General features: G+C 34.7%; 1 protein-coding gene across 10 annotated transcripts in view; it reads left to right on the plus strand.

Annotated features, from left to right (window-relative positions):
• The window catches only part of EPHA5 (EPH receptor A5), a 326,925-nt gene that overhangs the window by 280,672 nt on the left and 20,681 nt on the right, over positions 1-25,572 (plus strand). For all 10 annotated transcript variants that reach the window (XM_044766079.2, XM_044766081.2, XM_044766080.2 and 7 more), the window contains 6 exons: positions 3,647-3,714; positions 5,042-5,167; positions 5,904-6,089; positions 18,829-18,890; positions 20,312-20,521; positions 23,818-23,967. In XM_044766079.2, coding sequence (XP_044622014.1) covers positions 3,647-3,714; positions 5,042-5,167; positions 5,904-6,089; positions 18,829-18,890; positions 20,312-20,521; positions 23,818-23,967 — 802 coding nt within the window. The remainder of the gene's footprint in view (positions 1-3,646; positions 3,715-5,041; positions 5,168-5,903; positions 6,090-18,828; positions 18,891-20,311; positions 20,522-23,817; positions 23,968-25,572) is intronic.

Below are 25,572 nucleotides of genomic sequence, written 5' to 3' on the forward strand. Positions count from 1 at the left end.
ATTAATGCTACATATGCATTTCTTTTAAAGAAACTGAAATGTAAAACCATTCCATCTCCCACCATTGCACCCTGCTCCACCTTGTTTGGAATTAAGGTGAAAAAGTGTTTATTTTTTGTAGGCTAAAGCAATGAAAAAACATGATTCTGTGAAGACTATCATTGAGCAAGGATCTGCACTTGGCTATTTCATTCCTTCATCTTTCCTCTTTGGCCATAAGGGTGCTGTTTAGTAAATTACTGATTCTGTGTGTCACTTGGTACCCTGGAGGCCTTGACATTCATACCTTTAATTTATTTTATTATCAAATCCTTAATTTACATCCAAGAACTAAATTACTCATTGGCACATTTATCCACGTATAAAAATTATTGTTTACTATCTCATGTACTATGGAAATTTCAAATGTCCAATTTTATTTGTTATGGCTGGGGCCCAGTTTTTAAGATCAGTGTTAATATCATCAACCAACTTCTTAGGATAAATGTGGGAGAAAATATATTGATTTCTAAATTACCCATAAAGTCATTGCTATGTTTATATATTAAGCATCTCTCTATGACTTTTTAATAAATATTAATATGAATAATGCTTACATTTAATATGATTTCTTATGTTCACCTCTACTACTGAAAAATGAAACATTGTTTTCTAGAAAAAAAATGAGTGTAAATGACTAGAAGATGATTCTTCTAATTACAGCACTACAGATATTTTTAGTACAATGATATCAAAGCTCATTAAAATTGTGATATGAAGCCAAATGAAGAAAGTTTTCTTTTCCATTCAGAAAAAAAAAATTGGTTCCAGAATGTAGGAGGTGTAATTTCTGTACAGAATGGCATATTTATTGACTGTTTGTCTGATGGGTTAAAATTATGCATCTGGCGCAGGTACAGAAGATGACACAGAATGAACAGGCTTCCTGCAATGCTCTGTTAGCGAGGCTGAACCACTGCTTGAGTGCCAGTCTCTACCAGCTGCACTTAGGTTGCTCTATCTTGTTGAGGCTTGTTTTAATGATGCTTTGGGGGGTTCAAGAACTTAATTTTATATGTTAATGTGACAGGCTGCCGTATATATTATAGAGCTCCAGAGATGGCCATAGTCAAAAATAACTCCTTTCTATTGCCCTCCTGACACCCACCCTAGGTGTTAAAATGTTAACCACTCCTCACCAAGGTATTCCCAAATCATTAGGTGGGATCCAAAGTTTTATTTCCATTTTCATATGAGGAATTTGTATGCAGTTTAAAAATCCATGAGGCTTAGTTAATGATAAAGACTGTTTGAGGCTACACGTTTGGAAGCTTCGTTTTGTTTTTGAAGGTGGGAGAATTGAAGGGAGAGTTGAATGGGTGTTTGTTTTCTAATGTAAACTACAAGAACTTGTATACTTTTTAGGTCTCTTTAGAATTCCTTTAACAAAGGTTTTTTTGTCGGTATTATTTAAAAACCATAAATTTCAGGATGACTTCACACAATTGTATTTAAAACATTGGTTTAAAAAAGTATCAATAATTTCTCTCTAGAGGCACATACATTAAAGATTGAAAGAATAATGTAATATCTAGAAAAATTATGAGCAATGTATTAAAATACTTTAAGTGTCAGCTTGAATAGACCAAATGTAATTTCAGAATGATTTTATGTATTTGTTTTTTTCTCTACTTCATTGTGGTGAGGTTTTTTTCAAGATGTCTTTAAGGGCTCTTGAATGACAAATGCATCTAAGTGTTATGAGTAACTGTTGAACAGTCACCAGATCCCCACTGTGTACTTTTCCTCACCCCAAAACACTGTATGTATTAAGTATATTGCTTCAAGTTTACTCAAATTTTATCATCTGTACTTTACTCTTAAATTGCCAATTTTTAATATGATAAAATGAAAATAATTGTATCTTTTCAAAAAATGGCATAAGGATGGGTTATCTATTTTGATAAGACATGTATAATACACACTAAAAAACAATATAGAATAAAACAGGCTTCCTTTTATATCAAAATATCCACATATTTAAGAAGCATCCTAGAATATGTAATCAAAGACAGTCCTCATTAGTACACGTCAATTGGACATTTTGTTTGCATCACATAGTAGTTTTCAACCAACCTTGTAATGAAAGTATGTTGTCAATCTGCCATTTTGGCTGTATTTTCTTTATGCAGAAATAAATGAAAATTGTGTTTTTAATAAACTCATTTTTGTTACGAAGCATATGAATAGTAAATTCACTCCCTTAGAGTTTCGCTAAAAATAATTTAAATATTTTTATTTGTCAGTTGTTTTACTGTTATATGGTTAATCATGTACTACATCAACTTAGTATTCATCAGTGTATTCCCTCTCCAGACACTTGTCATTGTGTAGATACAATCAAAATATCGTTCACTCATTCATTTATTCACTCATCAATGTGACAAATATTTTTGGTGTCGACTCTGAGCCAGAAGCTAGATCACTGCAGAAATTTATAGATGAATGCTAGTTACTGCCATTCAAGAAACTGACAAGTAGTAAGAGAGCCAAAAAACATACTCAAATGACTATGTGCATTTTAGAATGGGAGTCACCCCAGGAGAGGGGTACAGAAGGATGGGTTCAGAGGAGGAAAGATTTCATTAAGTTGGGATATCAGGAAAAAAACACATGAAGAAGGCAAAAAATGAATTGTATTTTGTTAAGTGGAAATTGTTAGGAAAAATATCCTAGCTTCAGGAAGCAGTATATGCAAATGTGTGGAAGCACGGAGAAATATCTTGGATCCTTGAGGATAAATTTTAGTACACTTGAAGATAACAGTTGGAGATGATATAGAAAATCTGCATTTGGTCTATGTTTAAGAATCTTTACTCTCTTATTTTATTGGAGACTTTGCAGGAGACAGCTAACACAGTAGAAAAGTATCTTATTTACAATATTTGGCTACAGCCAAGTCTAGTAGAGTTTTAGGAAAGCACTTATAGAGCACCGGGCATCAGTCCGGAGGCACTTATAGGATTTCAAATGAAAAATAGCAAAGCCTTAATTGATGAGGTGGTAGAGCTAATGAAAAGGAAAATATGGATCTTAAGACTTTTATGTTATATAATGCTTGGGATTTAGCAACTAATTTGTTGTGAAGTACATATGAATAAGGCTTTGATCTTAAGGGACCAAGGCCATTGGCAGTGTGATAACTCTTAGAATAATTAACCCAGAGGGGTAGAGGTATTAGTTAAATTGATATAAATGTATGGATTGACAAGAGAGAACCGGAGAAGTTCGTGCAGAGGACCTAGGGAAATGTCCACGTAAATAAAGAGAGGAGCAAGAAGCATCAGAAAAGGGGTAGTTAGGGATTTCAGTCCATTATGAATGATTAAAAACTAAAAAAATATAGTATATACTACATATAGTACATGGCGAAGAGAAGTTTAAAAATAAGTTTGGATGGCTTCAGACTTCTCAGGGAAATCTGGGCAAGAGTGAGGGATGTTGGCTGAGGAAATAAAATTCATCCAAAAGGAGTATTGGTGTTATTTCATACCTCTAGTGTGAAAATCAGTTAGGGTTGCAATCAGTTCAATTGTATTTCATTCTTCTGGGCTTGATATGATTCACCACTCAGAGACGTGGCTGATTGTAGCTTACTCTGTTCCAGGCGGTGTGGTTACAGCAAAGCCAAACAAGATCCAGAAGAGGAAAAGATGCATTTTCATAATGGGCACAGTAAGCAAATTGTAAAAAGTCAAAAGAAAACAAAGTAGGGGAGACGTTATTGTTTTTTGGTTTCTTTTCAGGCTAGGAGATTTGTAATAACTGACCAAAAATATTCTGTTAAAAAATGTGAGTGATCTGTTACATTCCTGTAAAGCATATGGGCTTGGGGCATTGCTGGCTGGCCCTAAGCAACAGCTGGATGGTTTATTCAATTCTTTAAAGCATACTTTCATTAGAATCATTCGAATAGAAACTTTTTGCTTAATATAAAAAGCTATTATATTTCAAACCAAATTTCCAGGCCAATTTTAATTCATAGCCGAGTCTATCATACAGTCAGCAGAAATCTATCATTAAACAATACCACTAGATTAAATAAATACAGTTTTTCAGTATTTTTTCTTCTTTCTCTAGCATTACAGCAGGAATTTCCCTGAGCAGATGCTGTAGCAGCAACCTTGGTTCAAATGAGTTGAAAGATACTAAACTTTTAAGAAATGCAGAAAATCAAGGTTTAATTATGAGCTTGAAAAATTAGCGTAAATGAGTTCTAATTAATGGTATTTTGATATGCTCACTTTTTTCCTAAATAGTATACTGTGAGTTGATTTGCCAAGTAAATGACAAAAAGAGTTTCTTTTGTTTTTGTCCCTGCCATGATGGAAAAGTGAAAATCCTTAAAGCCATAATTCACTCTGCAAAGCATTGAGTCCATTCTCATTATCCTATCTTACTTAATGTTATTTACCATCAAAAAACACTGTGAGGGTGATATTGGTAGCCTTTAAATGTGGTGACACTGAGCCTCATAGAACATAGGCTCTTGTAAAACGACATGGAGTAACAGAGGTAGAGCGAGAAGTACAACTTCTATTTTTCTTTCTGACTTCCATGTCAGTCTTACTGGACCAAAGCACCAGAGAAGTTATTTTAAATTATTTTTTGTAAGACCAAAATTAATCCTCTGTGATGATATTCCAAATGAAACATGAAATAACAAAACAACAAATAAACCGCTAGCATTTAACTGTTCAGTTTAGTAAACAAAATTGTCTTAGTTTGCTCCAGAGACTGACTCTGTGAACACTATTGTTGAAAGGTGTATTTACTCAAATATGTCGTCACATGTCTATGTCTTGTACATACCAATAATCCAGATTTCTAAAATCATAAAAGTGAGAAAGCTGTACAAACGACTCCTATAACTCGAGAGGGTCTGTCCTTGCAGCTTGGCCATTACAGGAAGTAGGGATCTAAGCCGTAGTTGCGTGTTAGAGTTTATAATTTCACTCATCCATCACAGCACTTCTATTTTAATGCCCATTTATTTTTACAGTTAAACTGCCAGGAGTAAGAACTTATATTGATCCCCATACCTATGAGGATCCTAATCAAGCTGTCCATGAATTTGCCAAGGAGATAGAAGCTTCATGCATCACCATTGAAAGAGTTATCGGAGCAGGTAAGGCAGTGTTTAACTTGGACTTTTAACTTGTGCTGAGATTATAGAATGTAATATATCAATGTCCTATTCCAGAGCAGAATGTTTTTAATCTTTCGTAATTGACTTGCTTTCAAAGTGGTATGTAATTGAGTGTATTTTAAGGCTACCTTCTGTGTAGTTCATACTTAGACCAGCAAATGTCAGTTTATGAAATAAAAAAATAAACCAGCAAATATATGTACATTTCAACATAGTGTTTCACCATCTACTGTTTGTTATAGTCCGTATATATTATGTCCCATATATTATGCATATATAATTTGTAATACCCAAAAGTATTTACACAGTTCAAGCACCCAATTATTCTATTTATGAATCATTTCTTTCTTAAAATCAATTCCTTTTTGTCCTGCTGTAACCTTTTCTCCTTTTCTCATTAATGGCACTGGCTAGAGTAGAAAGAGAAGGAAGAAGGAAGTCATTTCAGTCAGCTGCTTTTAATTTTTTTCTAATGTGTCTAGTGAGGTTTTTTTAGGTGAGATGGATGAAGCTAACAAACCCACAGATTGTTTTATGATCACTTGTAGATGGTTTTTCCCAATGTGCCATTTATTTCTATGAAAGTTGATAAAGAAGTTTGAACTCCCTTTTTAACTCTATTTTGTCTAAACCTTAATACTCAAAGAGTGCTTTAGAGTGTTATTGGAGTAAGGATTTCAAATGAGATTGTGTGTTTTTCCATCTTTATCACAAGGTGAATTTGGTGAAGTTTGTAGTGGACGTTTGAAACTTCCAGGAAAAAGAGAATTACCTGTGGCAATCAAAACTCTGAAAGTAGGCTATACCGAAAAGCAACGCAGAGATTTCCTGGGTGAAGCAAGTATCATGGGGCAGTTTGATCATCCTAACATCATTCACTTAGAAGGTGTAGTGACCAAAAGTAAGTACAATGTCAAATTATGCATGTGTGTGTGTATCATGAATAACTGGATTTCTTCTACTAGGCCATTATTAATTTCAAATAGAGGGAAAACTAGCCATAATAATGTTATTAACAATCTCTCTAATATTAATAATTGTTCTATATTTTAGTAGATTCTCATCAACGCTGGTCTTTAATGGACCTGAATTTCATTTATTTTTTCAAAACATGTGTATTAACTCAGTTACTATGAATTCTGTGCCAGAGAAAGTGTATCCAGATAAAAGAAGGAGTAAAAATATCAAATTTTTTTCTCTTGACTCTTTCACTTTTTATCCTAATGAAATGTTAACTTGAGAGTTTTGATTGAGCCACTGAAGTTTAAGGTTTAAAACTATAACCACAGGTGCCCTGCCACCTTTTAAGCAGTTCTTCATAGCAAATATATTGCTTTTATTCAAAGACTGGAAAATTTCTTGAGACTTATGATTTTGTTAAAACAAATCTAGCTTTTATTCAGAAATATCTAGGATTTTACATCTTTTACATTTTTATTTGTGTCTTATAAGTGTGGTTATGTGGTGAACTTCCCAATATAAGGATATCAAATCACTTCTCAGTCATCCCAGAAAGTATTTAAGTGACACATAATGGAGGCCTTTATTTTCTTTTAATCCATTCTTTCTTTGCTGTTTCTCTGTATTCTCATTCCTTCCTTTATCCCTCATACTCTACATACCACTTTCTAAAATCCATCTAAAAACTTTGGCAAGAAACAATTCCTAGACTTTCTTTCAAGCATTTGTTCAACTTCCAGTTACTAGTAATCAAGTCTTGAGTTATATATAGGCCAAATATGCATACCAGCAGTGTCTATTCAGTAAATGTTCTCAACCTACTATCAGTTGATTGGATATCTATTTGTACCATTTAGCTTGTAAATATCAAAAACAAAACAACAGCAACAAGAAAAACACAACTTTTCACAATAAAGAAGGACAAAAGAAACAAATCAAAATACTTACCTGGTAAATAACAGATTAATTCCCAACTCATGATTCACCGCAATATATCACAGATAAGAATGTAGAAGCCCCTCACGAGTTCTAGAAAGAGACCACAGCCAAAGTATCATGTTGAATTGGTTAAACTTCTGAATCAGACAGTATTGCTGGGAGACTGTTTTTCTCCACTTCTCAAAGAAATACACATCTCCAGTAAGAATGTTCATAGAGGAATGTAGCATAGCAATAAAATAACCTGCAGATTTATGGGTTTCTTCAAAACTTAGATGCGTTTTCTTCCTCCAATTGGGTACATGCCCATACCTTATTTACCCCTTGAAGGATACCCAAGAAGGGTATGACTGGAGCAAGAAGGACATTCTGAGGTCTTATCAGAACAAAAAATTTCCTAAAGAAAGGTGGGAGGCAGGGACAAGAGAGATGCAAATGAAGGACAAGGAAAACTACATTCTTTGAAAGGAATAAAAGAAATTAAAGCATTTTACAAAAATTATACACTACAATGAATGGTCAGGAATATTTGAAATACGAATATAACATGAAGAAGATGGTCACCACTACAATAAAATGAAGTCAGAATTTGAATATGACTATATTCTACCTGAGGGGAAGGACCCTTAACGGACATCAGTGATAGTGTGTGGTGTTAGATACTGTAGGAACAAGAATTATAATAACAATGATTGAGTAAAATTATTTCCTATGCAGGAATGGTATTATCTAATATAAAATATAGTTTTTAATGATAGTCATAGTAATAATATTATGCAAGTATTTTATAAATTTCATGTCTTCTTCTCATCCTTAAATATGGCTGCCAAATTTAACTTCCTCACATAAACTCTGACCATGACTTCCTATTACCCATGGTAAATGTTAAGCTCTATAGGCAGCCAATCTACCCTCTGTAATAACTTAACATGTGATGTTTAGAACAGTGTCAGATCACTCTTACTACAATGAAAGACAGTATTGTATAATGGTCAAGAACATGAACTATGGATCTAGACATGAATCTGATTTTAATTTTGGTTCTGCCATAAACTAGTATGTGGCTTTGCACAAGTTATTTAAACATTCAGCCTTAGTTTCCTCATCAGTGACATGGAGTAAGAATACCTCATAGTGATGTTGTAAAGATGACATGAATTAATATAGGTAAAGTTTAGAATGGGCATGGCACAGAGTAGGTACTTAATAAATATATAGTTATTGCTTTTCCAATTATCTTTCTTCCTGTGCTCTGAGCTCCTCCCTATCAATTTCATTCTTAGTCCATTTTAATGTACTTGATATCTTGCCTTGCCTACGTTGCCTCTTTCTCTGAAACTTATACCCTCATATTCACAATCTTTTCAGTTCCCTCAAAACCCTATTCAACTTCCATCACCTCCACAAAACAGTCCCTCATCACTTCACTCTGAAGTAATTTCTCCTTCTTTTGAACACTGTGCCTAGGTAAGGATTTTTGCAACTGTCTGTAAGTTTCCTACATGTGTCCAAAACTCTCACTCAAATCTTCCCTCTAATTTTGTCTCTTTTGCATATATATTTTTTAGCTTCTATGTAAAAACAATATTTGCTCCTTGAAGACACACAGATGTCCTAAATATTTATGCAAACCTGTTATGCCTAAACCTAAACCAATCCATCGTCACCATACTTAAACATTTTGAGCCTCAATGGCACACAAGAGGCAGAAAGTCTTACATACCTTATGAGATTGTTATGCAGATTAAATTAAGATATATTTGTGTGTGTGTCAACAAAATTGCAGGTAATTATAGTAGTGAATAAGTATTTATTTTAATCTGTTTAAGTGAATCCATCAGATACTAGTAAACAACACCCAAAATTATTAGAACCCATATTCACCCACTTTTATAGACCCCTGATTTATTACAGAACTTCTTTTATGTGAATGGGTCCTGACTGAGGCAACTAAACTTCTCATACTAAGACAGCTAAATTTTTCATATATTTTATAGGCACTTGAAACCTTTGTTTTTAGAAGCAATTGTCATTATCAATAGATGATCGTATCTAAATCCTGTAAATGCTAGTCTATTAAGAGTAACAGTACTGTGGGTGAGAAGACAAATTTTAAATTTCTAATCTCCTAATGGAGTATTCTATTTCGGATTGCTGCCATGAAGTTACATATATAAGTCAGGCAAATTGTAAATATTTAAAATATTTCTGGGTCTTATTTTTTGTTCCATGTGAATTGAAACTGTATTTTTCCTTCATAAATGTAGCTCTTCATGAATGAACTTAGGAAGTCTTCAACTTGTTTTTAATTTACCATGTTGCAACTCACTTTATTTGTGTCCTTAATTTCATGCTCTCTGATCTGATGCTAATTTATTCAGCAATTATTCTCAACCTGCAGCACACAGATAATGAGACATAAGTGCAACTAAATCTTGCGATTTTTCTGATGAAGCTGAGGTAGGGAGTCTGAAGTAGCACTCCTATGGGTGGTGCCATCACGAACCTTCATCTTTCCTGTATCACTGCCCAATGTGCCAGAAACATGGTCCCTCATTCAAATTCCTTCTGTGACTTGTTGTTAAACAAGACACATCATAAATGGAGACATATTCTGGAGAGGCTTCGTGAAAAATGATGTAAAAAACCCATAGGTCCTGGCTTAATTGACTCATTTGCAATGCAAGATGCTTTAATGTAATATACACAGTGCCAGCTTTTACTATTTAAAGAGATTCAGGAATAAAATAAAAAGGGAAAAAAATTGTAATTTTTCCCTTGCAGTGTCCTTAGTTCTTTAAGATTTATCTTCTTCCATCCATGTAAATCAAAATTGACTAAAGGAATATTTCTACTGAGTCTTAGAAATATTCATAGTTATATTTCTTAATGTAGGATTGTGTACAAATAAACTTAGTTCTTCTGTAAAATTAATAAATTAAAAAAAAGAGGAACATTAGCTGAATTTCTCCCTATTTCTTTTTCTACGTCTGAGGAGATAGCACATTCAATAACAATTGATTATTTAAATTGTCAGACAATTCTAACCTGTTACATAAATTTGTATTTATCTTTCAAGTATAGCATTTTAGTCTCTCTCATAAAGTCACTTTCATTTTACAGGCCCTTGTTATATATTATCTGGGTCTATTTCAACAATCTTCAAACTAGTTTTCCTATTTTGGTACTTTCCCACATTAGTCCATTCCATACCTATTGTCCTAAGGTAGATTTTACTAAATCACTGCTTTCTGCTCATGCTTTATCACCAAATACACAAACAAATCAAGCAAAATACATATCTTTCGATACTTAACCTGATGTAACTTGGCCATGTCTCCATATTTCACTATTCCCTTTCTCGAAAACTACCTAGTTCTGATTCTACCCCATTGAGATACTTCATTCATCCCTAAAATGTCCTCTTGACTTTCCTCAGCTCTACTTGACCTTCGCGTTGAACTTAAATGTGACCTTTTCCGTGAGATCACTGTCATTTATCTTCATTTTTCCTTCTGTCCTCCGTGTCTGCCTGGCTTAGAGTAGGCCCACAATAATGTCTACTGTCTGAGTAAAGGGAAGCTTCCCAGTTCTATATTAGAATACAAGCTGCAAAGAGCAGAAGTTTTTGTTTCGTTTTGTTCACCTATCTGTCCCTACATCAGTGCTCCGCATGTGTGGCATTGCATATATTTGTTGAATGAATGAATTCTCAGCTAGAGACAATCTTATAAGCTCTCATTGCATTTCTCTGCATTTTGTCATGCTATACGTTATATCATAGTTATCTCTCCACATGTTTTATTGTCCTTGCTACACAATGAGCTTCTTGAAACTGATCTGTTTATAACCCCCCTAGTGTCTATCACAGAACCAGATACATTAGGTTATTTAAAAAAAAAAAGATGTGAATGATATTAAATGAGCAAATGACTACACTGCAGTTATGTAAATATTTAAAACTAGTTAGAGTGATAGTTTATATTCTAATTTGAAAACTTTATTTTATGAAACCATGGGTGTTTTAGAAAAAAGTTAAAATTCATATGGAGGAAATTGCATGAGAATCTTTTCAAAAGGTCTTGCATATAACAGTTATTGCTGCTACTAGTCATTAACATAACTTTACAAATTTACTAAGCTTAATGCTCTTTATATATTATCTCCTTTAATCTGGACAATAATGCTATCCTGTAGACACTAGCATTTGTTCATATTTTCAGATGGGAAAAATTAACTTTTAAGAGCTTAAATACCTCATGCAATGTTGTAAAACTAGCATAGGATAATGCCAGATTTTAAAACAGTTCTGTTTGACAACAAAACCCAAGCTCTTGAATGGTGTACATTACCAACCTCATATTTCATCATTCGCTATACACTTGACCAGAAAAATTTATTTCTTCAAAAGGTATTAATTGATCAATTAACACATGCCTACCTCTGTTAATCAATGGGATACAGAAGAGATTAACAGACCGAGTTCCTACCTTTATGGAGCTTACCTTTGGGTGAAGGAGAAAAACTAAATGAAAAAATTCATTATAATATATTAAATGGAGAAAATAAAGCTAGGTGAGGAGATTAGGGATTGCTTCTATTGAGGGTTGGTGGTTTCTATTTTATTTAGAGAAAGGCCTCTCTGATAAGGCTTGGATAAAGTGAATGTGTAGGCCTTACCAAAATCTAGGGGCAGAATGTTACAGAAAAAAGGACCAGAAAGGCTTGAATGGAACTTGCATGGAATGTTCAAGAAACAGCAGGAAGGCCAGTGTTGCTTCAATGAATGAATGAGAGGAGTCTGGTAAGATCTTAACTTGGAGATGTAGTAGGAGGATAAAGAGTGCATGAACTCTTTGGTCCCTGCAAAGACCATCTCTCAACCTGAGCTTTGGACCCTTTAGAGCCAATAGAATCTGATTTCTACATTAATGAGATCAGTCAGGCTGCTGTGTTGACTGTAGATAGTAGGAGCAAGTGTTTACGCAGGCAGCAGTGATGACATTATTCTCATCTCATTTTGGATTAGATCAGGGTAGTGATCTAATAAGATGGAGAATAGTAGTTGAATTCTGTAGATATTTTGAAGGCAATCACAGTAAGGCTTCTTGTGGATTAGAGTTGGAGTGTGAGAATAGGAGACGAGTCAATGATAATTATAAATTATTTGTCCTGAGTACCTCGAAGAAAGGAATTGCCATTTATGGGGAAAAGTCTAGGAGGAGCAAGACTGTGGTTGGTAATCAACATTTCAGTTGTGGACAAGTTGCGTTTGAGAGCCCTCTAAGCATCCAATCACATGCTGTGTATAAAGTTGGACTTACCTTTAGTCCTGAGAAGGACTAAACATAATAAACATAATAAAAATGTTTGAAGAATGAGTAGGCTTCAATTTTACATCTTCTGTTTCACAAAAAGAAACAAATTCTATTATCCAGTGATAAACCATGATGAAAATAAATAGCTTTAAAACTGAAGTATAAATAAAAGTCGGTTTATTAATTTGATAGTTGTTTTTCTTTGTTAAGACATAGAGGTTTAATAAATACACATAAAATAATTATTAGATATTTACAAGTGCTCTTCCTGATAAAAATCTAAATTCTACTCATCTGAAAAAAATATAGATCTATAGAAACAGAGATTTACTGGCTCACAGATTGACTGTTAGTGAATTAAACATTATGTTTTAAAGTTATTTTTATTATTAAGAAAACAAAGCTGTCAGATTTGTTAATTTTTAGATTCCCCACCTTCTTTGAGATGTCTATAATTTCTGACTCATAAGTAAATATCCACCTTCACTAATGTCAGAAAATTCCATTTTTAATTTGAGAAATGAGCACCTAATGAAAAAGTTTGTGTCAATGTAAATATTCTGAAATAAAAGAGGATATTATGGAAAGTTTGCAACTTCTACTTATGGAGACATTTGGTGTTTTCATGTTCCTGTCTCAGGTAAGGTACAAAGACTTTCGATTTTATCGTTTTTCCCAAAATTAAATTGTATAATTTTATAAATGATTTTTCCTAAAGTGTTAACCAACAAGTAAGGACCATAATGGAATTAAATCTATGTACCCCTCTAAGTTCTAATTGCCCCATATTTTGTCCTCCTCTCCTCCTGCTTAATAAACGTTATCTATTTCTACTACAAGAGCAGGATCCTATTTTCTGGTTGACCATTAACCATTAATAATTGAATCATGACATTTGAGTTATCCCAAGTATCCCTCTGGGTAAAAATAAAAGTAATTTCAAACACTTGCTATACTTGTATACTAAATGGAATACAACCCAAATAGAATGGCATAGTGAAATAAAACTATAGATATATAAGCATAAGCACAAATTTACTTTAATTATTTACAAGTCTCGTAAAATGTTTCCCAGAGATACCCAGTGACAATTGTTTTCCAGTGAATTATGATGCTTCTAAATCAAATGCTCCCTTATAGCCCTAAGTGGTATCATGTGTTTTTGATGAGCTAATGGTTTCTGAAAAGCAGGTGGTATCAATGCAAATAAAATAATAAGCGCAGCTTTAGCTGCAGCTCTTGTGATGTGTCCTCAGTGTTTCTCAGAATTTAATGGGCCTCTGAGGATATTACTAAAATGCAGAATCTGTTTCAGTAGATCAAATTGGGCGCTGAGTTTTTGCATTTCTAACAAGCTCGCAGGTGTTAGCTATACCACTTGTCAGGGGCCTTGCTCTGAAAAGCAAGGGCAAGATCAACATTCCCGCAAGTTTGTTTTATCCAACTTTGAGATATCTTATGGAAAAAGATTGAGTTACTGGCTGTGGCATATTCTCTTGTCTCTTGGATTTGTGATGGACATTAGCACCAAAAACTCACATGAGAAAACAAACTCAATTTGTTTTATTGTGGTAAAAAGACCCCACACATTTTGTCCTCTTAATTTTTTTTTCCTTTTTTTGAGGAAGATAGCCCTGAGCTAACATCTGCCACCCATCCTCCTTTTTTTGCTGAGGAAGATTGGCCCTGAGCTAACATCTGTGCCCATCTTCCTCCATTTTATATGTGGGACCTCTGCCACAGCATGGCTTGACATGCAGTGCCTAGGTCTGTGCCTGGGATCTGAACTGGCAAACCGCAGGGTGCAAAAGCAGAGCACATGAACTTAAATGCTGTGCCACCAGGTTTGCCCCATCCTCTTAAATTTTTGAGTGTACAGTACAGTATTGTTAATTATAAGCACAATGTTATGTAGCTGAGCTCTACAGCTTTTTCATCTTGCATAACTCAAACTTTATACCCATTGAACGGCAACTTCTCCTTTCTCCCTCTTCCCAGCCACTGGCAATCATCTTTCTACTTTCTGTTTCTATGGGTTTGAGTACTTTAGATACCTCATGTAAGTAGAATCCAAGACCATTTCACTATAGAACACTTTGGAACACTCGGAGCATATATAGGTAATAGTCATATGTAAGAATATATTATTTGTTGAGAGAAGCTGAATTCCCACCCAATGTGCCATCAACGGTTGAATAGTTTGGTATAACATAGTCATGATTACCAAGCTCATCTTAACACAAAAAAGTAAACATTTGTGAGATTTTAAAGGAAAACTTAAAAAAGATATTTTGAAATTATAGGCATCATATGATGGAGGAAAGCAAAACGCTTTTACAGTCAGATGGACATAAATTTGATTCCCAACTTTGCTTCTTATATGAAGTGCATTAGTCAACTCCAGTAATATGCTGAATCTTTTTAAGCCTCACATTCTTTCTCTGAAAAATGTCTTTTGTAATATCACTGTTATAGAATTTCAATAACAGTTAAAAATAACATTGTGCCTTGTAAAGAGTAGGCACTCAATGAATCAATAAATTGTAATTCTTTGGTGATTATCCATACCAAATGATGAACTATGAGGTTGGTGAATCCCACAAACAATGTTTCTATTGCTACTTAGACTCGGCCTGGGCTGGGAGCTCATAAATAATATAAAGTAATATAAAAACTCTAGTCTGTGATTAAAATCGTGTTTTGACATGCTTTATGAGCTCTTTTTATATAGATTTTTGATAATATGCTTTCAAAATTATTGGCAGATCTACTCTTTGTGTGTACTTCAAGCTGGATAATGGAAAAAGATTTATACAGTTTTATTGAATTTACCAGGGTTAGAGTAAGCCACGTTAATTATTGCTATGTCATTCTTGCAGGCTAGCAGGAACTGAGACAAAACATAAGCCAAACTAAATATAATTAGCATTAAAATGAGTCAAGCATGAAAAATAATCAAATGGGTCCTGAAGTGTCTTATTCGTGTCAACAAAAGAAGATCATACTTGTTTGCAAACATTCATTTTAATTGCTTTTCACCCATTTTCTGAAATATGAGAGGTGTTTTAGACACCTCTCATATTTCTCAAATAACATTTTTGTTATTGACATTACAACCAACACTGTCATAAATAATTAATCTGGACTTTTAAAACTAGGTGATGAAAGCTAAAAAGATCTTACAGGATGAATACCAGGTGCCCATGTCCCTAAAAAATAATCATTTTTTTCTTTCCAAATGTATATTATTCAATGTCAATAAGTTTTTGGGCAGTTCATTCCCTTTAGAGCATAAATTCTTTCTTCTAAGTTTAGTGAATTTGAGTTGAATTTAAGGAACAAATTTACCCAACAAAGAGATATTTTTACATGGGGATTCTATCTAATTTCTGCTCAGTAGGCCTTGAGTAACCAGTAGTAAGTATTTACCTCTGACCGGTAACTGTGAGAAGAGAGTCCAAAAAATTAGAGGATAGACAGGAAGAAGAAATTCTTGAAAAAGAGAGAAGGAAACTGAAAGTTCTGTAAGTAATAATAGAGGTAAGATGCTGTGATCATGAAGCACTGAGGGCAGAGTAGGTAATGATAGACTTAGATTAGTTTTTCCCTTTGATGGACAAGGCATCTGCTCACGTGGTATGAGCTGAAAGGTGCCAATGAGGGAAAACGAAAGGTGTATTCCCTGGATATCTGCTGGAGTTCAGCTCTTCCAATTCCAATATACTATGACAACTCCCTCAGTGGATTTCTATAGGTGAGAGCTAAAGTCAGAGGAAAAGAGCTACACAGACAGGAAGGATTCTTGGAATCGTAGGCTGATTCCAGAAATTGTAGGCTTCCTTCTAGTTTGATGGGGGCTGATGTTCCACAAGCACATACTCTTTTTGGTCTTATTAGCTATAAATTTGTTGAAATACTTCTATACTGTTTGGTAAAAAGCTGATGCCAGAGTTATCCATGTATCTCCTTTATATGCCTGGTTAGCTTCACCCCTGGGTACTTCTGGATTCCTGAAATTAGGTAAACGAAGTGGTGATGTCTGGTACAGCAGGACAGTCCAAGATATACTAGCATTATGGCTGGTGTAACTTGTGACATGTAGGTACCTGTGCCAAAGCAATGATCAAATATTTTGGCTATCATCCTTGGGGAAGTATATCAGTTCTGGACTTTTGAAATAAAAAGGGCTTCGACAATATAAAAGGCTAAAACGGACTCTGAAATGTGAGATTGGAACCCAAAGCAGAATTTTACCTATTTTAGAATTTATCTGAGATCCATTAAAATGAGTGTGGCAGGATCATTAAAATTAAGTTAAATTGGAAGCATTTCTCTATGCGTGAACTTCAAATACAATTACACTAAGGAGGAAAAACATTTATAATCAATTTTTCTGTTGTTCCGTCAGAGCCTTTTACAAATCCAATATGAACCATTCTTTTTTTCTTTTTTTTTTCACTCAAATATTCCATTTCCAGGCAGCTTTAAAATCAGTATTCCCCATCTCATCTCCTGTCACTTCCTGATTTACAAAGCAAAAATCCAGGGCTCTAGCTGTATTTGAACTTGATGGGCTCTTTCATGACAAGATCCGTTGGCATATGCTGCCTCTTCTTCCTGGAATATCTGTTACCTTTTATTACATCAGTGACCCTTTCAGTCTTCAAAGTTCATATCAAATGGCATCTCCAAAGCATATTCCCTGCACATGTGATGTTTCACCCAATGTAGGCATCTACAAACATATGCCAAATGGATTATTTTAGACAAACTTCTTTTATAAGTTCTATAATCTTCAAAGAGGAGGAGAGAAATGTGCCTGCTTTTATAATATGCATGTCACATTCTGTTAAGAGTATTGCTTCAAAAGTATTTTAACAGAAGATAATTATCTGAGTGAGAAATTAGACTGTCCTACCTTATTATTCGAAACAGAGTTTTAAGTGATTTCGGACTGAAAAATCCTTTTACTTTCTAGTTATTTCTTTTTCATATGTAATTGTCTAACTTTCTATATCTCTGTTTACACTTCTGGATAATGTATGAATAAATTTGCAGATTCTTATTATATGACTTGAATTAATCACTTCTTAAGTAAAATATAGATGCCCTTCTGGAGAATGTTATTAAGTTAATTATCATGCATTTCATGATTGTCTAGGCCTTGTTTCCCTTCATAATAAAAAAGTTAGTTAATGGATGTATAAGATAGTAATTTTGTGATCATAAGGTCTCCTTTTACTTCAAATAGTTTAAATTAACATTTAAATTGTATGTAGTATACTTTTATTAAAGAATAAAGGTGCTTATTTAAGTATAGTGAGGTTAATGTGGAATGATAAAACTGACAATCATGTTTTAGGCATTTTCTCGTATAACAAGGATTTTTGTTCTTATATTTTTCATCTTGTATCACAGACCTATTATATATAAAGAACTATCATTTTATGGGAGATAAAATATGATCTATTCTCTTAGCCAACTTACATCTAGCAAGGACGTTAACCCACAGATATGAAGTTGATTAAATCTGTAAAACAGTAATAAATAGCAAATTCTAAGTGGTAGGCACTATGCCAAATGCCTTGAATAACCATATGACTTGGTGGACACTAACAACAACTCATGAGGCAGGTGCCATTAATTTCCTAATTTTACAGATGAGAAAACTCAGGCACAGAGATAATAACTGATTTGCCCAAGAACACATGATAGTAAGTGATTGATATGGGATTCAAAGGCAAGCAACGTGGCTCCCGAATCTATCCAGCTAAGCTCTAGGCTACGATACTATATCAGAGGAGGAGGATCCCTTCCGTTAAAAATGATGATTGTAAGAGAAGTTTCCAGAAAGCAAGAGAAATTAGAACAACACTTTGAAGAATGAAACGGTTTGGATTAATAGAGATTGTAAACGTGTGGCAGAGAGGGCAAAGGGAGGTAGCCACAAGGAAAGGTGTTACAAGAACACAGAAATAGAGTTAGGAAAATACAACATATATTCAAAGGACCATAAACAAGGCAGTTAGACTGGATAGGAGTTTTTATTTAGAGTTGTGAGAAAGATGAATATGTTTGCAGTGCTTTGCTAGATATTATTTGGCACATTATATCATTACTTCTATTAAAATATAATTCATCTTGAAACTCAGTTTTTACATAAATTGATTTTGATATTGACAATTGTGTATTTCTTTATCTGTTAAATGTCAATCTATCATTATTATGATGATACTTTTTTCTCACTGACACTACCCGTTACACTAAGATATCATCATGTCAGGAATTTACTTGTTGCTTAAAGATGATGTTTTTTTAATGAATGTATATAATTCAGACTCTAATAGAACTTCCAGAGAAACTTTTTCTAGATGAGAGTGCAAAGTCAAAAAGCAGCAGTTCATACCACTATTTTCTTTTCAGGTAAACCAGTGATGATAGTGACAGAGTATATGGAAAATGGCTCCTTAGATACATTTTTAAAGGTAAGATTTGAGACAAATTTAACTATTCAAAGTGTTATTTGTATATTGGTCATGACATTGAAGTTGAAATTGAGCCACTTTAAAGCTCAAGTTTTAAATAGATAGAAATATCTGGAGTCAGGATAATTATACTCCAAAAATTAACTTTGGTTTGAAAATTGTCCTTTTTAAAAAACTTATAAAATTGAAATTATATGCCTTTACAGTTTTATTTAAGTGTATATTAACTTGCCCAAAAAACTAAAAGAAAGAGGGAAGGAAGGAAAAAAGGAAGAAAAGAAAAAGAAAAGGAAGGAAAAAAGGGGGAAAAACAGAAGCTTTTACAAGTACTTAACTTTCTCAAAGTATGTAACATCAAACAGAGCAAGGAAAAAATGTCTGAAAGGTCCATGCAGATCACTTATATTGATGTAGGGATCAAATAGGCTTATAATCCAGCTGAGGGCCAGCCACTAGCACTTGTACCAGAGGAGCCGTTGGTAACAGACAATAAGCAGTGGTGTGGGATCTTCCTGGTTTCAGGAAAATACCTTTTTTTTATATGTAAGTCTCCAAATTTTAAATGATGACATATCATTTTATTAGCAAATAGCTTGTGCTAGACAATGTAACATATTTTCAGTCTTGATTAAACCTGTAGGCTGGCCTTTTTTCACCTTCAATATAGCAACGATTGCTATTGATTAGGAAGAGTGAGGGGACAGTGACACTAATGATGATCATACAAGGGGCCTGTGCATTGGATATGACAGTGGTCCACTGACAAGGCAAACTTCCCTTCCAATCTCCAACCTCTACCAGATTCCTTTGCCAAATTTCTTATCCATATCTTCAAGTTCTCCTGCCTCTTACGCTCACATCATTCCTTTATTTCAAAATAAGCATCAGCTGAGCCTCGTTCTGTGTGTCTGCAGTAAGTTCAATGCCCGTGACAAAGACAGCACGTGTCCGAGAAATGCTAACATTGTCCTGCTCGTTGCTCAGTTCTCCCCATCCCATGTGCTACTTCAGAGTCTCCCTTTATCTCCTCTGGCCACTTCGTCTTTACTCCAATACGCCTATCAGCTTGCTTTTTCTAAAGCACCTCAAAAATGTGCTGTGTTAACCCAGGCAGGCACTAGGTTGGAATGATGAACGCACTCGTCTGATGACTGAGAATAAAGAAATTACAATGCATAAAAAGACAACTAAATGAGATTTTTGACAAGGGCTTTCAAAAGCTTTATCTGCTTTGACAAAGCAGAGGACTGATCAACATTACCAAGTTAACTATACATTCCTAACTTTGTCCATTCTCCTTCAGATAGAAATTGCACATGAATTTGGTGATAGTATTAATTTGTGGATTGAAGGAAGATCCTTTTATGTTTTCCCCCACTGATTGGTGTTGCTGGACTAATATTTCTACATCGTCTTTACAGAAAAACGACGGGCAGTTCACTGTGATTCAGCTTGTTGGCATGCTGAGAGGCATCGCTGCGGGAATGAAGTACCTTTCCGACATGGGCTACGTGCACAGAGACCTTGCTGCCAGAAACATCTTAATCAACAGTAACCTTGTGTGCAAAGTGTCTGACTTTGGACTTTCCAGAGTGCTGGAAGATGATCCTGAGGCAGCCTACACCACAAGGGTAAGATCTAACAGAATGCTTTTCTGGAACACTAGACGAGAGGCATTTAATTTTCAACGATTTTAAAGGAAATGGCAAAAGGGACATTCTGCCAACATAGGAAGACGAAGAAGTGGGGGATGAAAAATCCACGTAATTCTTATTAGATTTCAGGAAATTTAAATATTAAACTCAGATAATCAAAATATTCACTTTACAAATCTCAATAATTCATTTTTTCCCTAGAGACACTGAAAATAAAAAGTTTGAGTTCAAAGTGAATACAACAATGTAAAAATTATGTAGTCTTAAATGTAAAAGAAAAAGTTAAAGAATCTCCTACATTAAAAGCAGTAAATATATTATGTATATACGTGAATATATAAACATGTATAGCATTATGGGGTAACAAACTCTTTGCAATATAGTGTATTCACTTGTAAAACAAATACAGAAACACCCAAACCTAAGGGTTCATATGGTAGGGAACAGAAGAACTAGTCCTTCAAAAAGTTTGGTTTACTGAAGGTATTTTAATGCCTAATTACTTTTCTTACATGCTATGTAAACTATTAAACCCACATCTATGGAAAATTGGTCACTAATTCATATTGTCATAATTAGCATAAATCAACACCCTTTTCCAGCAGTAATTGCTTCCTGAGTTGATATAGAATATAACTGACAATTCTTTCTGTGGAAAACTGTGGCTAATGGTACAATAGAATTTTCTGGACAGTCTATGTATTGTGCTTCTTGAGTTTGAGTCTCTGATGATAAACTATATTTGTTTAATTCTTCCTCTTTTCAACGTCAGGAAAACATGAAGTTAGCTATCTTCAATGTTTAAATTCCTCGTGAACATAGGACTTCATCATTGCAGCTTTTTCACTATACCGTTTGGTTAACTTGTGTTTCAACACAGAAGAACACTTTTTGTCATCTCTCGTTCTTAAGATAGATGTGCCACCATTTTCTTATTTAATTCAACTTTTAAAAATTACTTCTACTCATAGTCTGAAAGTAAGCTCTTTTCATAGATGATAAGGCTTTTTTTTCATTGTTGCTTTGTGATTCACGGATATTTAGGGATTATACTGTACTAAAGATCAAGAGTAACTCATTTAAGGAAACAAAGCCTTCTAATGGTCAGCTTAATAAATCAATAAATTAATTGATGGGCTATCCCTCTTCTTCTGGACCTAATTATCGTTGTCATTATTTGCATTAAATGAAACTTCAATTAAGAATTCTCCTGGATTAAGAGTTACGCTTAATAAACTTGGCCTAAACTAGAATGGGGTTATAGAAAAACCCACTCCCAGTATGAATGGCTGGTGTCTTACTTAAATGCATAAAGTGGATTTGTCAAGGTCTGTGTCAACGTGTCATAGTGGGGGAGGGGAAAAGGGAGAAGCAGGGAGGCACAGATCCTGAGTCCCTCTAGACTTACTTCTCTGAAATGGGGCATGGTGGCAGTTTGTGGGAAGTCTGTGTACTGAGAGATGAGAAAATAAGGGAACTTCAGGTAATATTGATATCAAAGATGATGGTCAGGGGCCAGCCTGGTGGCGCAGCAGTTAAGTGCGCACCTTGTGATTCAGCAGCCCTGGGTTAGCCGGTTCAGATCCCAGGTGCAGACATTGCATCACTTGGCAAGCCATGCTGTGGTAAGGGTCCCACATATAAAATAGAGGAAGATGGGCATGGATGTTAGCTCAGGGCCAGTCTTCCTCAGCAAAATGAGGAGGATTGACAGCAGTTAGCTCAGGGATAATCTTCCTCAAAAAAAAAAAAACAAAAAACGAAAAAGACGAAAGTCAGAAGACTAGGAAAAAAGTTCTAAGCTGAAGTTTAAAGTAACCAACAAACTACAATTTTAAAAGGAATAGTAATAATATATTACAGATTTTCACAACGACACGTAGCCGGGCCTAGTGATGTGATCTTGCTTATGAATATTTAATTAACAAAAATGTGTTTTGAGAAAATCTCTTTAAAGTGCTGTTACCATATATCTAAGGAGCAAATAACTCAAACTTAGTTTGAATAATTCACATTAATTTCATCTCGCAGGACAATTTCAAGCATTACATGAAACTGTTATTTCCTCATATGTCTTCAAACTATGGTTCATAAAGAGCAATTTAAGTCTCATTTTTTTTAGTATGTGAATCAAATTATTTCCTCTCTGCAAAATGGGAAGGCATAAGGTAGTCTTTTTACAAGAAAATATTCAAAAGTTATACTCCCTCTCTTTCTCTCTCTCCTTTAATATATTTGTGATTATAGATGAAACGTTTGGTTTCCTGGGTTTGCCTGTTTTTAAAAATTAAGAGAAAAAAATTCACCCTGAAAGGAGTAGAATATAAGTGTTTATTTTGTGAACTAAGAGAAAACCTACTAAACCAACTTTTTTCTTCTTCTCCCCAAAGCCCCTCAGTACATAGCTGTATATTCTAGTTGCAGATACTTCTGGTTCTGCTATATGGGACCCTGCGTCAGCATGGCTTGACAAGCAGTGCTAGGTCCATGCCCAGGATCTGAACCGGCAAAACTCTGGGCTGCCAAAGCGGAGTGCCCGAACTTAACCACTTGGCCGTGGGCCGGATCCCAAACCAATTTTTTTACTAGGTTAAAAAACTTCAAACTTGATAAAATATTGTAAATTTTTCCCCATAATCTCATTTCAATAATTTCTAATTTGGTTGAATTAAATGAGATATCTACCTCTTAGGTTAAAAAAACGTCTAACTGAACAAACACAAAAATATACCAACAGAAAATAAGAGAAATTCGGTCTAACAGAAATTGCACAATGTTGGGAGAAAGTATAACTAAGTTTTTAATGCATCTGATTTTAATGCTTGTGTTATTAACTGTTAAACTTCTCAGGGTTGCATTCAACAGCAAAGACTTTCCATTTATAATTCCTGTGTTAAAGATAAAAGAAAGAAAACACCCCGGGAATTTGAGTCCTTTACTCTGTATTAGAAAGTCATGAAAGTATACCTTATTGATTTGCTTGACTGCCTGCTTTCCCCACTTACAGCTGCCATCCTGATACTGTAATTGAGATGTGGGTCCTGTATGTGTTCCAGTAGTCAAACAGAATTTAAACTAGAAAGCTTCCGGACAGCCAATTAGTAGTCAGCCTACCAGTGCTTATGGGCTGAGATATGTGAGAAGACTGCATGCTGTCAAACAGATTCACTTAAAAATGCTACATCTCTTTCTAGATCTTTTCAGTGAGGCAGCAATATCCCTAGATACATTTGGAGTATGTGGGAATTTTTTTTATTCTTTTTCAATTTTAGGGAGGCAAAATTCCAATCAGATGGACTGCCCCAGAAGCTATCGCTTTCCGAAAGTTTACCTCTGCCAGTGATGTCTGGAGCTATGGAATCGTGATGTGGGAGGTTGTGTCTTACGGAGAGAGACCCTACTGGGAGATGACCAATCAAGATGTAAGTATGGAGCTACTCCCCCTCGAGCCTGGAATGTAATGCTTTGCTCTCTGAGTCAGGGGACTTACAAGATTTTTCATTTCTGAAAATGACAATTGCTTAAAAAAATAAAAATACTTTGCTTACCCTCTGATCTGTTTTGTTGTTGTTGAAATTTCTCTTATGCGGAAGCTCAAAGTAAGTTAGTACAAAGGAAACTAAGTTACCGTTATATAAAAGCTCAGTCCCTTGCCAGACTGTTCCAACTGTACCGTAGTGATGTTTCACTCATTTTATGTCAGTATCATTTTCAAAGATGAAGAAAGAGCCATCAAAGAATGAATACTGACAGCCAAGTTTTTATGATTTACATTTGATAAAGGCAGCTAATGCTCCAAACCGAAAGGATGGACCATATTAATTTAATAGAGGATGCTCTTAGAGGATAAAAAGGAATGATCTACGTTTCTTTAAATTGAAAAGTATAGGAAGAGTTGTATTGTCGGTTTAATTTGGGAAAAAAACAAATTCTTTCCCCACACGTAAAAGTAATTCATGCTTAGAATAATAGAATCCTAGAATTAAAGGAACCATGAAATAATCTTCTATTCAAGCTTAGAATGTTTATCACATGATGCCTGACACGCAGCTCTTTGGTTTTTGCTTTTGTAATTTTCCATTGTTACTATTCAATATGTCCCTTTCCCTTTGGATCACATTGAAATTTGATATCCTTTCTTCAAATAAGCAATTATAAAGGCTTTTATAAAATATTTTATAAAAAGAAATAAAAACATTTATTGAGTCCTTACCATGTGCCATGCACTGTTTTAAGTGTTTTACCAACATTACTTGCATTACTGCTTTATAAAACAGTATATTGAACAGTCTTAACTCAATGCCATGCTTATTTAAAACATTTATTTTTTTCCTCCAATTATTTCTTTCATCCTTGCTCTGTAAAATCTCCCTTTCCTAGGCCTTCAGGGGTTATTACATGGGTACTATAGCTCTCCAGCCTCATTTTGTTGAAACAACAGTCCTATGCCAGTGAGTAAGATTCACTTTCAGATACAAAAATCCAAGTCCAGTCTGAATCAAAGTCAATCCTATATCCATTTCAAAGTGTTTTCCACAGTTGCAGGGCCAGCCTGACCCTCGGCACATAGATTGGGAAGGAAGAATTGTCAGATTATTGCTCCTCCTTCTCTGCTAAAGTCTGTATTAGATTTTTCAGGATTGTTTTGGATGGAAAAATAGAAAAGAAGAGACAAGGTTGTGTGTATAATGTTGGTTTGTTGCTGCCTCCCGTGGGGCAGAAGCCCAAACATTAGTACTCTAGTGAGGTGTATGTATGAGCTTTTTCAGAGACCCTTGGTGAAGGCCTCCTCTCTGCAAGGTCCTTAGAGAGGAGGATGTACTCTAACTGACTTCTCACAGTTCCTCCCACTTGCTGCCTACTCCCTACAGTCTCTTGCTGTACCTTACACGTGTCTGTTTCACCAGTGGGAAACACATTCTCGTTGGATGTTCTACCAGGGTTCTCTCCTTCGGATGCTATTGCACGCTACCCCAACCAGCCTGCCTTCTTCAAATTTCCCCCAGGAAATATCTCACAGCATTCTT

The sequence above is a fragment of the Equus asinus genome, chromosome 3 (genome assembly GCF_041296235.1).
Source record: "Equus asinus isolate D_3611 breed Donkey chromosome 3, EquAss-T2T_v2, whole genome shotgun sequence".
In the NCBI taxonomy this organism is placed as follows: Eukaryota; Metazoa; Chordata; class Mammalia; order Perissodactyla; family Equidae; genus Equus; species Equus asinus.